This window comes from Anoplophora glabripennis, unplaced genomic scaffold (assembly GCF_000390285.2).
Source record: "Anoplophora glabripennis isolate ALB-LARVAE unplaced genomic scaffold, Agla_2.0 scaffold37, whole genome shotgun sequence".
NCBI lineage: Eukaryota > Metazoa > Arthropoda > Insecta > Coleoptera > Cerambycidae > Anoplophora > Anoplophora glabripennis.
In genome coordinates, this window is record NW_019416243.1 from 1,819,159 (window position 1) to 1,834,811 (window position 15,653).

Sequence of the window (15,653 nt, forward strand, 5' to 3'; positions counted from 1 at the left end):
TTTTTAGGTTTCTTAACGTCTCCTTCAATTTTCTTCTCTCTTAAAATTTTGAAAACAGATAATTCGCTTACTCCAGTATATCTAGAACACATTTCCACCAAACCAGTCTTCAGTTTCATGGGATGATCCTTTTCTAAAGGGTTATAGACATTTAATATTATCGTTTTTTCTCTGTAACTTAATATAGATTTTTTTGTACCCACAGCAGTACATCCGGCTCGCGAACATCCAGGCACCGCCTCCATTTATCCATATAACGACAACAGAGCAATAATAATACAAAAAACTTCACTTCACTAGCACAGAAAATATAATAGCATTCACGATTCACAAACAACAGCCCGAAACACACACACAGCACACAAATAAAACACTAAAAACACTTTTGTTACGGAGCACAAGAAATATGATTTCACTCACAAATTCTCAAATAATAGCGCGAAACACACATATAGCCCGAAAGAAATATAATTGCACTTATAACAGTTATAACCTCACAAATATCGCGAGCGAGAAACACGCAGCACCAATACAACCGAAACGAAACTGACCACGCCAGGCCGGCACGCGCGCCGCCGCAAAAAACACAAGACACAAGTCATATGAGGGATAATGAAGGGAGTAATAAATGTATTGTTGTCCTGCCGCCCAATGTGCGAAGGAGATGCCTTTGTTTTTCATTTTGTCCTTCATAAATATATAACTGTTAATCCATAATGCATAAAGAAATTATTCAATTTCCAAAACCCCCTATAAAATGTGTTGCACTGATTCCCTTGACAGGCAATGATTTATTACTTTGCATCGTATACGATCGTACTATAGCCTAACTTACCCATATACAAAAGTGCACGCCTACTGAGATATAGCCTTCTAAATATACAATAGAAAACCTAGTTTTTTTCAAATAATTTGAAAACTATTTTTCTTATAAACTTTAAATTTGATACACTTATTTTTTTATGTAAGGGCAAGGTAAATATAGAATTTGGTGAGAATACATATATAGGATGTTCTCTTTCTAGTGCCTATGCGCCACTGGCTATCCCGTAACTTTTTTGTGTGAACGCCAATGACGACAGAATTTATATTTTTAAAAATAAGCATTAATTTAGAAGATTTTTTTGCTCTTACAAAATTTTGATATTGTTTATGGATTTCGTAAAACTGGCATTTTTTATACATTAAATATCGGCAAAAATTCCGATTTGTAAAAAATAATTTATAACTGCAGCCTCAAAACAGGGAATAATAATGAAAAAACGTCACATTAAAAAAAATAACTACACATTTTTAGTATTAGTATTATCAATCAATAAAATAAAAATCAACACTAATATTTTAAATAAACAATCAACTAATAATGTAAGAAAGTCAACTTTAACATTAAATAAACCTAAATTGATATTTGTAATCACATTAAAATAATATTACAGTAAATGCTCAAAGTTACTTCATTGTTCTTAAACGCAAGCATTAGTTCTTCGAAAATGAAATTGAATATTATCGAATAATTGTGCATTACCTCTCATAACACTAATTTCATGTTGTATTCTTTCCCATTATTCGTTTTCTGTATTTACTGAAAAGTTATAAACTATGGTCCGCAACTCTCCCCAAAGGAAATAATTACATGGGTTTAGGTCCGGGGATCGAGATGGCCATTTTAAAGGGGCATTATTTCCTATACCTATCCACCTGTTAGTATAGTAACCTGTAATAACTGGTATTTTAATACTCTATTAACGGAACTTTTTGAAAGCCAACCTCTACCGCTAAACGCCATTTATTTACTTGAGGAATTTCTTCAACCCTTTCTAAAATTTGTTACTCCAGCTGAATAGTTCCGGCCGTACATTATCCACGATTTAATGTTACAGTTAAAAGTTGCGATTTGGAATTCTTCGATTAGGAAAACTCGGGCATATGTTCGAACAGTAGTACAACAATTTCCTTCACAATAACCCAAAACTAATAACATATCAGTGTGTTCAGCAAAAGTATAAATTGCAATAAAAAACAAAGTAAACTAAAATTAAATCACAGCTAGCTTGACACTGAACCTTTTAATTATTGTTATGAATTTGTTTCTTTGTTATATGGCACCCCGTACTAGACTATTCTATTTATCTTAAACTAATTTAATATTATTTAATATGTAAAAAATGCCAGTTTTACTCGAAATCCATAAACGATATAAAAATTTTGTAAGAGGCAAAAAATCTTCTAAAATAGTGCTTATTTTTAAAAATACAAAGTCTGTCGTCATTGACGAACACACACAAAAATTACGGGGTAGCCAGTGGCGCACAGGCACTGGAAAGAGAACATCCTGTATATGTATTTTCACCAAATTCTATATTTACATTGCCCTTATATAAAAAAATATGTATACCAAATTTGAAGAAAAAAAGAAATTTTTCTAAGAAAAAAGGTTAGTCTTATTTTCATCCAAGGAACCTGTGGTCAAGCGTTGTCCATCCTTTTCAGGGACACCCTGTATAAATATCTGGATTTGTTGACGAAATGTGAACTTTTTGAATGATCTTGTAATTTATGTAGTCAACTAACAGCTGCACTGAAACGGTGTGGGTAGCAATTCTGTCGAATAGCGTTATTAATGTTATTAAATAATTACGTAAATTTCGAAAATCGAAATTATGATAACTTTATTGCCATAATAAATAGTGACATAAGTATTCTTTATAAATAGGGAGTAAATCTTAAATGTATTTTAACAATGTGTATAATTCACAATGTAAGTAACGAATGTGAGTGAGTCATTTTTCAAATTACAAATATTTACAGAGATATTAATTATTTTAAATTCCATCCATCTACTAGTACATTTTGAGAACCGCTATTTCCATGGAAGGTAACCACTTTCGCATGTGGACCTCACTGAGCATCGACAAATTACGAATATACCAAATTATGCGTGAAGAAAATTATTTACAACAATGCAATAATTTAACCCAAATTATATATTTATTAAGAAAACTCAAAACGGTTGAACAAACAATTTCAGCAATTTAAATATTACTAAAATTGCGCTATTTAACAAACAAATCTGTTAAATTACTCAAAAAAATAAGGTTAACAAATAAATGTTATGTCAAGCTGTCACAATAAGGATTGGCTTCCAAATCTATAGAAGGGTTTTACTTGGAGTTTTTATCATAAGACACATATTCGTCTCATGAGAAACATTAAATCATGAAGAGTGCAAGGATTTAATGTAAAACCACCACGACACTTATAAAAAATTCTAAAATATTTTCTAATTATAACTTCAATAGGATCACAAAAACCTTAATAAAAGTTAGAAATCCATCAACGTATTATTTTTAGTGTTATTTTCTAGTTTGCTGATCACGGGACAATACTGTTTATTTACAAAAGCCGCTTTAGGAAATTGTTAAGTCTCTCACATCGTTACCAGGAAATATCCGCAAAGTTTTTTTATGAACCACTTTTAGTTTTTTTATATTAGAACCAAATTTGACAAGTCAACGAACTCGGTTTTTTATACTTCATATGTAATTTTCGCACATGCTTTATATATTAGAAACTTGTTGTGGATTGCAAGTGCTTTGTCATGCATAATTAAGATCTAAACAATGAAGTGTATAGTTTAAATAACTTGAAGTTGTTCCGACACGTCATTTAATTTTTGTACGTACAGAAATGATACCTAGTAGGATGGCATTTCCGCATTCTTTTTTCGTTTCCTTTCTAATTCTCCCTATGAAAAAAATATGCCTACAGATACAACAACAACAAAAAATATGCTATGTAAAAAAATAGTAACTATTTCAGGATTCAGAGAAATTGATATGTGGTGCAAAACTGGAAGAAAACAATTTTTCTCTGCAACATTTGTCATAATTTTGAGAAATACTTAATGCCTTTCTCTGCATTTAAAAAAAATTCAAATTTTGTTTGACAAAATCGAAAGCTTTAGTCAAGTTTAAAAAAACAATGAATAAAAAATCTATTAACATAATATTAAACTGTATTATATAAATAATGAACTAAATGTTATTCCAAAGTAGGTATTCATTTTTTCTCAAACCGAAAGAATATTATTATTTATTGCAATTACAAATAAACAAAATAGGATTTTCCCATGGTTTTTTGTCAGTTACATACAAAACGGCGTGGCTTGAACAAATATTTGTCCTGGCCAAGAAGCACCGAGTTCAATAACAGTGAAAGATACCATAATGTACCCAACAAACTGCAATAATTAACATGTTTATAAAGAAAACACTTAGCTGTTAAGTATATGATGATGCCTAAGGTAAACTATCTAAATTCATACAACTACTAATATGATGTAACTTTCCCTTTGATCCTGCTGTTACCGAGTAGTTTTTTTATACACATATTCGTTTATTTTTTTGGTACGTCAAACTCCCATTCGACGGATATTTAAAGAACCTTATTTAACACAACAGTGTTTTTTACTTTTAAAAAAATGCTACAGGTTTGAAATATTAATTACAATGACTTTTGTGCAACAAAATCTATTTCAGCTGATGATAATCCTATAGTACTGAAACTGGTACACTGTAGGACAAATACAACAGTTAAAATATAACAATCACTACTTCAAATTTCATTTAATATTTTTCAATTAATGAAATAAAAATGGTATTTGCTTCACATTGAAAAAGAATTTGAATAATTAAATATTTACAGATATGAAGGTTCTGTTGTGTACCGCGTAGGGTCATAAAAATTAATATGAAAAACCCAAAGGAAACCGCAATTATATTACTTAGAGGAGAAAGATGTAATCTATATTGAAAATATTTAAATTTATTTTACCAAAATAAGTTCTCACACAATTTCTGTATTATAAATAAAATTAATCCAATTCAGTTCTCATAAAATCTAGTGTTTAATTAAACTGATGATATTATATTACAATGTTCGACTTGTAGTAACTTCAATAATCCACACCATTAATGGTTTTGATCCTGTACAAGGTGTCACTTCCATTTCTGAATAATAGTATTCACATATTTGATACTCCTACCTATGAACTACGGACAGCTTCCATTTTCGACTAATTTTATGTATTTTATAGGCAAAAAAAAAAGTAAGGTCGTCGTCCTTTACCTAGTGTAAACACAGGTCAACTTAATACATTGTTTGATCACTGTTAGAAAAAAAAATATGTTTATATATTTTTGCCCTACGGACTCATTGCAGCGCTCTCTCTCTCGTTATGTTTAAAACAAAAGGCAAGTGTAAAGTTTAATATTTTTTTATATGATTGTAGACACAAATGTTTTCACCTTAAATTTCTACCTATTTAATAGCAATACAGCATGGACTGCGGCTATAAAATTTAACATTTGTATAAACATGCAGACTTGTAGGAGGAAGGACTATATTATACCGACACCTGCACGTTTTCGAAGCGTTTTGACTTTCGACTTCCACACAAGAATTAAACATAAACTGGCAATATGTATAGATTAAAAAAATAATAAAAGTTTCAAGGCAGCAGGTGGCTTCACACCCAAAATTGCGTCCTCAAAATTTTACACCCAATCAGGCTGTCGCCTTATAACCGTCATTCCTGGGCGAATATATATTATGGTGGTAACTGACGGACAAACTGGACAGTGATTACGCTAAACCAGATCATTTTGTTTTATTAAGGCTGTAAAGGGTGTTGTAAAATTAAGCATCACCCAAAACAAGCCTCGGTAATAGTCGCTTTCGTCAACTCATGCGTATGGAATATTAAATGATTCGATTACATTAACACTTATCTACACCAGACTTGCGTACCCAATTTCGGACGCATTAAATTCAAGGCGGCATAGTCACGAATTCTTTTGAAATATTGCGACAAAAGGCCAGGAAGTACTCGAAAAAGAATGGATACTTTTGATAAACAATCAAACTTTTTAAGGATTAGCAACATTATTAATTATTCCAGTCGAATTAAAATTTGAACGTAAAACAATTATTAGTAGACATTTTATAGCATTTTATGACGGGGAAGTGTATGTAGAATGATAAATATCAAAAAACGAACTCGAAATAAGTGAGAAGTGCAAATAATTTACGGTACCTAAAGTAATATTTCACAAATTTGTTAACTGTAAAATATAGGCCGAAAAATCAGTTTCCGAAAATTGGGAACTATTATTGCAAAAAGCGATGAATGTTGATGAAATATCTGGAAACGACTGTCAATCCAATAACCAATATGTATACCAAATGCAGATTCGATTGACCGTGAGATTGTTGCTCCAGGTGTTTGCTTATTGGTTTACTTCGTTTTTTTGCAACAAATTGTTTAATTGATAAACGTTAATTTTAGAAGTTAATATCGTATATATAGGTTCTAATTGGTCCAAAGAAGTGCATCAAAAAAGAACAAGTTGATATGAAGTGCCCTTTACAACTCACAAAATAGGATGTGCAAAACAGTGTTATAAATAAATTGTCCCAGTATCAGGTAAAAACCGCTTGAGAAATAGAGGTTATGTTTGCGTTAATTTAAAATGAATCACTTACACCTCATTGTTACCAGGACGGCTATTTTTTTATAACGTTAATTGTTAACTATTGGACGTATCGGACCGGGATATCAGGGACAATGCGCCCGCGCAATATTTTTAATCTATATTTCATTTATTTAACTTCTAAGTTCTATTTATTTAGTGCAAAAAGAGCGAATTCCCGAGCGGCTTTTGCGGACACTGGAACAATTTATTTAAAACGCTGTTTTGCACATCTTACTTTATTAGATGTAAGGATCAAATTTTTGAAAATTTTCTGTTTTGATACATTTTTTTGGAACCTATATCTAGGTATAATATCATCTTCTAAAATTAACGTTTAATAATTAACCAAATGAGTTGCAAAAAACGAACGATATTATCATTCTACATACTTTTCCCCGTCATAAAGTGTAATAAAATGTCTACTAATAATTTTTTTAAGGTTTCAGAGTTTATGATCTAATTCGACTGGACTAAATGTCTACAACTCTTTAGTACTATTTTGGTCATATGTAGTAGCATTGAAACTAATTTCTACCGACCTTGTCTAATATTTGGCTATTAACAGCTTTACTGATAAAAATGTTTAACTCTTAGAATATTTTGTGATTAGAAGTATAATTCAAAAACTATTTTCCTTTTTACTGTATAAGAGCTACACCTTCATAATTATCAACTAATAGAAGTTTGCCACTGAAAAACAATAACGTATTGTAAATGAGTTAAGTAAAATATAATATATTGCAAAACTACATACTTATACACACAACCTTCATAAATGATTTTTAGTTGTTGCCAGTCGTGCAATGTTGGTTGTCTATACTCGGCATTCTTCAATTTACTCAAACCGTCTCTGTCCAATGTTTCTTGGAATAATTACTCAAAAACTGTTTCACAACTAATATTTAAAGGTTTGTTAGGAATCGTTTTAGGAAAAAATTACTTATTACATAAAAAAATCGTAAATATATCTACTTAGTTACGAGCTATGGCATTTTAAAGAATTGAAAGAAAGGGAAATATAAAAAGACCACATAAATGTACATTTTAATAAGGGTAACAGCGTGATTATTGGGATAATTATATTTTTACTTCTAGAGGCACATCTCTTGAATTAGCTTAATAGTGTTACAGAAAAGTAAAAATTAAAGATTGCCTTCATCGTAAAATATGTAGAAGCGACGCTAAAAACATGACTTTTTCAAAATTTTAACAGTAATTTTACTCCTCAATTTTTATTGTCTATTGTTTTTATTATTTGACTCGCGATTAGGAACATGCTTAGTGAAGTAATCACAGAAACATATACTTTACGGCCGTTTTTCAGATACATAGCAAAATGTTAAACCATGTAGGTAGAGGTAACTGTGAGAGTAATTAAGGTGGCCATATCCCTGGCCGAAAAATAGTCAAATTTCTGGCGTTTTTAGGTACTAAAATCTTGAAAAATAAGACGTGTAGAACAAAAGTAAGCCCAAAAATAAAATCCTGGATGATCTGTTTGTTACTATTTCAATTTACTCAAATAAAACAATAACTTAAAAAAAGCGTTTGTAAAACATGCGTTTGCTGTTATCCTAACCCCACATTTTAAAAATTATTTTCACATTCTTATAAATAAAAGTAAACAATTTTATATGTAGGGCTAAGCAAGTATATGTTATAAGAATATTTACATGTGGAGTTATATATAAAAAAGTTGGTATTTTCGTACATTTCAGTACCTAAACCAGTTTGATCGTTTTTTGTACCTATTTAATCGTTTTACTGCGGCGTCTTTGAAAATACACAAATGACATGACATAACATTCCCGTTATTTGATAAGCTTCAAATTATTCAGTTAGTAAATTGCTTAAATTATTTGTCTTTGTGTTAAACATCATTTCCAGAATATGGCGCCCTTAAGTAAGCTAGAAATTAGTGTTATTTTTGAAATAACAGCTATATAATAATTCAAATAATCACCACCAATGATATTAAATATTAAAGCCGCATATATGACAATTTCTTTTTAACACCCAATAACGAACTTTACCGGCTTTATATCTATATTAACTTTTTTGTTATTAAAAAAATTGCTAATTGTAAGTATTTTAATAATATGCTGTATAACTTTTGCAGGCTTGGTATTACTAAAATTTGATATACCTAGTTAAAACTGAAACTACTGTTTAAAATATATATTTTATTTTCTAGACTTGAAAAGATCAACATACATATATTCAAGAAACAAAACGTAAATCGTCACTCGAGTCACCATATCATTTTTTAAATAAAACAAAATTGAATTATTTCTAGAACAAATACCTATAACACATAATTGATTATTAGCCAAGATATTACAGTTTCTATTACTATTTTTGAAACCGAATATAATATAATGCGAGCAATGTTTTAATTCAAAAATTTACTGAAATTGTATAAATTACGCGCTATTACCTCGTGAGATGTGAATTATAAGTATATGCGGGTAAATATTTTAGCGCAATCAGTCATTCATTATACATAATTGAACGTTCTGCGAGGCATATTTATTTAATATTTACTCACCGGTCTAAAACTGTAATTGGAACCTAATAGTGTTAACTAATATCTGATCAGGATTTAATTTAACTCGAAGTAAGCCAGTTTCATATACCTTTATATTATTAACGTTTATAATAATTATTAATTAAGTTTGAATTAATTACATTAATTGCAATAATTACATTGATTTTAAATTTACCTACTACTTAAATAAATATTTTGTAAATTTTATATTGAAAACTGCAAAGGAAGAAACTAATACCACCCATGTGAGCATGAAGAAAGGTTAATAACTTAATAAACATTAAGCGCAGCCAAAAATATTGCAGTTTGACAAACTAACAAACTAAAATAGAACACTGAAATTCCAAACGGTAATGTATGCAAATTTCATTTAGTTAAACACCGAGATGGTACCAAAATAATGCGACCTAAATTTTGAAATTCTTACTAGAGAAGAGCAAATGGACTTCTAAAATAATAAATTATACCAGCGTGGACGAATGTTTGTTACAATTTTCAGACAATTACAAGGATGATTATAAACATTATCAAAAGTTTTGTTTTTTGCGAACATGCTTAATTGCAATATTAAGCAAATTGACAAATATTAATGGCACAATTTAAAAAAAAAGATCGAAAGTATGTTAAAAAATATTTGAAAAATAAAAAAAAGCTAAAACGATTTCAGTAAAAATTGTTCCGTTGTGCAGATTTAACTTTTGATTGTCTACAAATTTACAAAAGTAGAGGAAGTGCAGCAACAGTGTTACAGAGGGCAGTGTTTATGTACAGAGTGTTATATCCCTTTTTATATTGGATGAGCAATAAGCAAGCAAATTATTTGCAGTTTGTTGAATAACAAAGTATTTTAAGCTAAAAAGGATATTTTTTTAATACAAAAGTAAATATCTTATGTTACATGAATACTTCGTTGAATTAAAACACAGTAATATTACTGCTAACGCATGCCACATCATTTGATAATAACACAACCCATATGGCAAAATATTTAAAATTTTAATTTAATTATTGGTAGTTTGTGTAGGAAACAATGCTAGAGGAACGAACGAACAGTATTTACAATACTGTTCAATACAATGTTCTTACAGAATATTGTTCCCTATCATATTTTAAGACCTAAATTAACGTTTATAGATTGAATTAAATCAAATTTAACCAAGTATATGTGCTGAATTTGTAATATTGTACCAATCTTACTGTAGCACCGTTCCCTACCAGGAAATACCTAATGTTAGTTAGTCATTTAAAAAATATATGTATATTTATGATTTCATATTTATTGCATATTTATCATATAACATAAGAATGTATTCTAAATACCTATTTTCAATGTACAGTAAGCTATAATTCTTATCCAACTATATAATAATTTGTATTTCTTACATCTCTGAGAACAAAAAAGAAAGTGCAACACTCTTGTCTCACTTCCCCCATATGTTAGTTTTTCTTTCAATAACAGGAACTTATTATTCGATGTGGACGTAATTTTCTCTTGCAATGTTTTTTCTTTCAAGACTATTTCAAACTAAACTGTCAAGACACAAAAATCTACAAAATTATGTTGTTGCTGCATGATTCTAAGAAGCACAGATTTCAAGATAAATGACAAAATATTATACTATGTAGGTATGGCAAGTATATAAATAGGTATTATTCATGAAATTATCATAACACTTGGTCATAACACCAAATTATTTTAGAAATATATAATAACAACAATTAAGTAAGTCAATTATTTTATGTACAAATGAAATAATATATAGGTATTTAAAATGTTTTTTTTTTGCAACTTGAAATGAACTCGTGTTTTCATTATTTTTGAGCACCTTGTAGCTTGAAAACGATTTTTAATGTTTTTAATGTTTAATTTTAATGTTCGTGCTGATATTGTATAATAAAAACTGTCAGTTTGTGTAGAGATCTCTTTTTGCTTTATTATCGTTAATGTTTTATTTTACCAAAAACCTGCCTCCATTCATGCGGAATGCAAGACAGTTTACAAATTTTTAGTGAACTATCTCTCTTGTAATACTTTGAGATGTGATCGGTATAATATTTATTTTAGTTTGTTATAGTGATCAGTGTTTTAACTTTAAAAGTTCTGGAGTTCTTCCTAAATACTTTATATGATCAAGGTGGAAGTTGGTTTTTGTTGCTTTATTAGCTATTGCTGAATTTACTAGCTACTGTGTTGACCGATTAATATCGCTATTGCTGACATATTTTATATAAATACATTTTTTATTAATTTTGTTTGTCTATTTCCCTTTAAATATATCCATATGAAACCCAAATAGTAAATCAATAAAAAGCAAGATTTATTTATTATTTAGATTTTTTTTAAAACTGATAAAATTATGGATTTAATTTCTTTAATAGTGTCCATAAACCATGTAACATATTATGTCAAGAATTTCAAACTAATAAAAATGATATTAAGGACAAGATTTAGGAACCATTTTCACAACTCATTTCAATCATTTCCAGACACATTTGTAGGACGTTATTTTTATTAATTTAAGACGTAATTATTAGCATAATATACTTTTTATTTCCTGAAAGTGATTAGAGATATCAATAAGCACCTGATATTTTTAACTGATACAAAAAAATCTAAAAAACTTTAAAATACCTACTTGATTGTTTATTACTTTGTCGGTTATATAACGCTTTTGTTTTTTACATGTTGCTGGAAAATCTCATGGAGCAATATTTATCCTAAATATTTTTCAATGACATTAGTCGAATAATAAACGAATTACGTTTTAGGTACATGAATGATTAATTATTAGGTAAGCAGTTTTTAATCTGAACATATGTTTGTTTTAACAGGTTGTCAGAAACCGAAAAATTAAAAATCCCAATAAACGACAATCACGGCAGAGCCAGTAGATAAGTTACTTGCCTAGGGTACGGCAAACCTATCATTTTCTATGCCAAGGCGATGATGATATTAAAGCAGTAATAGATTAATTCATCTGCCCAAGGGGTTGCGACATCATTACGCCGAGGCGTTATAATTATCTACACGGTATCTTCGGTCCGCCGTATTATCTGTCAAAAGGAACATATGTTTGTAATTTGAATAGTGTATGCGGCGCGAGCGTCTAACAATAATGTAACAGTACCACAATGCCTGTGCCCATAATTATCGCAGTCACGTGTTTCTATCTTGGATCATTACTCGGGCACCCGCCCGATATCGGCGAAATGATTACCTCGAGGAGCACTGTTATTGTGTAGAGAATTGGTCACTGCTAATGAAAATCGCGAAAATCGTACGAATTAGTGAGAATTTGTATAATTGTTGGCAGATGTATATCTCATGTTATTTTTTATAGGAAGGATGGTCGACAGACGGTCCTAGTTGCGCGCGCATAAACTCACGTGCATGCGCCAAGCTAGGAGAGCACATCACGTAAAGAGGTTATCTCACCTTCTTCATGATTCCAGTTTTTCTCTTTGAGAACGTCGTGTACCGCCGCAGCTTGTTTTCGATGTATTCCATCTTGATCTTAACTCTGCCTTTGGTCTTTTTGCCGTTGCTAGGGGGTGACTTCTTGGACTGTAACGAACTATAAGTGTCTTCGGAGATGTCATTCACACCGCAGGCCTCCAGGCCCATGCTCTGGGACGACATCCCCCGCTCGTCATACATGTCGGATTTAAGTCCTCGGCCGCCACAAGCACTAGACACCATCGTATGCCGCGGCGACAGTTGCTGTAAGCTAGTGGACGGCCGGCCCAGGCTCGGGTTGCCGTAAATCTCGGGTGCAGTCTCGCCACTTAACAGATTCATGCTGTATCCCAAGTTAAAACGGGAATCCCTCCCGCCAGGTGGTTCCATTTCGCACCACAGTTTGACAATTAAATAACAACAATCACGCGTCACACAGGTGTACACACCAGTATACACAATCACAGCTGAGCACACAATACGACCCAAAGACCAAAACTGACTGCGCCGCCCAGCGCGCTCACGCGGCCAATGCTCGCACTACCGCATTGCGCAGGCCCTGCCGTAGACGTGCCACCCGGAGACTTCTCTCTCTGGCCCACGTGCCAGTGGCGGAGACACACTTCCTAACTGAATACCGCGTAATTTGACCTAAGAAGCGCGTAGTTTTATTTGGAATAAGCAAATTCTTCCAAATATACTCGAATTTCAAATAGCATCCCTATGGACCGCAGAGGCGCTCCCGAAATAGCTCATTCTAGCGGTGCTGCGTGCCAGTTGCCCCCGTCGAGCCATCGAAAGATGACGACAATAGTGCAAAAGTGGGCTGTAAACACACACGGTTAGGACAGCCCAATGCCATATTTAGAATCGCTCGCCTCCATATAAGGACAACTTATCCTTAGATGGAGAAACGAAATCCCTCCTTCTGAGCATCGGCACACGCTGTCAAAGACGTCTGTCATTACGTACACGCGTAATTCCAATCTACTGAATTGTTACCCCGTTAAAAGTAATGGGCCCATCTCGAAGTTACCTGCCTTGAGGTCTATTATAAATGTCGATTGTGTTTTTGCATGGGCCCCACAACCTCAGGAAGCGACGGCAGGTACGGCGCCCGGCCCGGAAGCGTAGCCGGTTCGGTATTGCGCTTTAAATATTTTATTAATTGCCGAATGCGTCACGGTGCTTGGGCGTACCGCTAATAGCACTTCTTTTTACGGCAACAGATCTTTTCCTGCATATTTAGCTTCTAATATTATAAACGTATAAATGACAATTTGTAAACAACATACCAAAATAGATGCCTTAAAAATGTATATATGCAGTTTTACCGATTGCCATTGTTGATACTTCATCATTTCTATATACACATCAACTGTGAAGTATGATAAATATAAAATTCTATTGGTTGAACTGGGAACGTCATGTAAACTGGCCAATAGGGGCACGACTGGTAGCCCTTAACCCACTTATTAAACCCTTTAGAACACGCCTATCGAATTAGTTCCCTGCGTTTTCTTAGATCGAGCGTACTATATTTTACTATCTGAGGGTCCTTAGGAATTTTTATTATCGTTCTGAAAAAAAAAGATATTTTACGTAGCAACTCCTACATATTTTCTGGCAGCAACCCACTTCAAAATATTAAAACAAAAACTTAAAAATATTTTAAGGTATTCCAATATTGATGCAAAATTAAAAGCAAACTAAAAGTAAAGTAGACACAGCAGGTATTATCCATTTATTTTTCAAAGGAAATCTAATATAACCTAGAATTTTTATAAGTCAAGTTACCAAATTGTTTCCATTCAATAATCAATTTATTTTTTAATAATAATTACAATAGACTGGGGATTGAATCGGAGATGTAAGTAATCCCTTTAATAATATCCGTTTAACTGTGCTAAGTAAAAGTCTCGAAAAGTTTTAAAATGTAATGGACGGTTATTCTTGTCAGAAAACAATAAACAATATTAAGTTAGGTTAAATTAATTTTATGAAGTAACTCAATTTTATTATTTAAAAAATATTTTTGCACGGCAGCGCCATCTTCAAATATGAACATAAGAACATAAAGAAAATAGTTTTATGCCAAACTAAACCATTTATCTACGAATGTTAAGTGGCATACCCTCTGTATAGCATTCAAATATATAAATTTCATTATGCCCACATGAATATAAAAACTAATCTTTTTTTTAACTTTCAACGTTTTCGGTAGATGGCTCTTCACATTAACAATTGCTTATACATGCTATTTGATCTAATAGAAAATTCATATTACAATATTTCCGCTTTTGACGGAAATGTTAAAAATGCATTTCCAACTTTCGAAGCGTCAACAAAAGTTTTCTTATCAATCTTATCACTGTTTTGGTTGAATGTGAATGTAATGTGAATTGTGAAATTTATTTATTTAAAAAAAAAACAGGAACATGACTAAAAATATAAAATATCAAAAATTTGTACCTACGAATAAAAATTAGGTACTAATTACTGACTAGATAGTAGTAACCGCAATAATATTCAAATATTAAATGTAATCAATCGATTCATGTATGTACGTAGGTACTACTTAGGTACCTACTTGTTCGCTATCCCCTGGTTCATCTTTGTATAAATAAATCAAATTAGGCAGTGGCGGCCTTAGGGGGTGGCCAGCAGGGCAATTCTCTTGAAGGAGCCTCGCGCAACAATCCGAGTAAAAAAAAAGTTTATCTATATTTAAAATTTTATTTTATCCTTAGCTATTAGTTATAGAGGTATATGACAGTAAAAATAAAATTGGTTAATTCATAGTAAATACATATTATATATTAATACTTAATGATCGATAAGTAAATTTACTTAATGATTGATATCAAAATCAATTAATTTATCAGTAGATAATAATACTTTTTGTAATTTGACTGTAAAACATAATTAAAAAATATGTTTGAATCTTGTACCTTATTTTACCATTAGGTATAAAAAATGTGTCGTTTTTGCATTTGTTAACTTTTAAAAATCTCTTAATATAGGTGGATAATTTTTGAAAATTCTAAATTTATAACTCTTGCATTTCTCTTAATTCATCAGAAATATCTATATTCAATTTACATACATTTCACAA

General features: G+C 31.3%; 1 protein-coding gene across 2 annotated transcripts in view; it reads right to left on the reverse strand.

Moving 5' to 3' along the window:
• The window catches only part of LOC108913469 (serum response factor homolog), a 229,385-nt gene extending 216,373 nt beyond the window's left edge, over positions 1-13,012 (reverse strand). For both annotated transcript variants that reach the window (XM_018719026.1, XM_018719032.2), the window contains exon 1: positions 12,518-13,012. In XM_018719026.1, the coding sequence (XP_018574542.1) occupies positions 12,518-12,928 (411 nt within the window). In that variant the 5' untranslated portion in view covers positions 12,929-13,012. The remainder of the gene's footprint in view (positions 1-12,517) is intronic.
• Between the last annotated feature and the right edge of the window lie 2,641 nt (positions 13,013-15,653).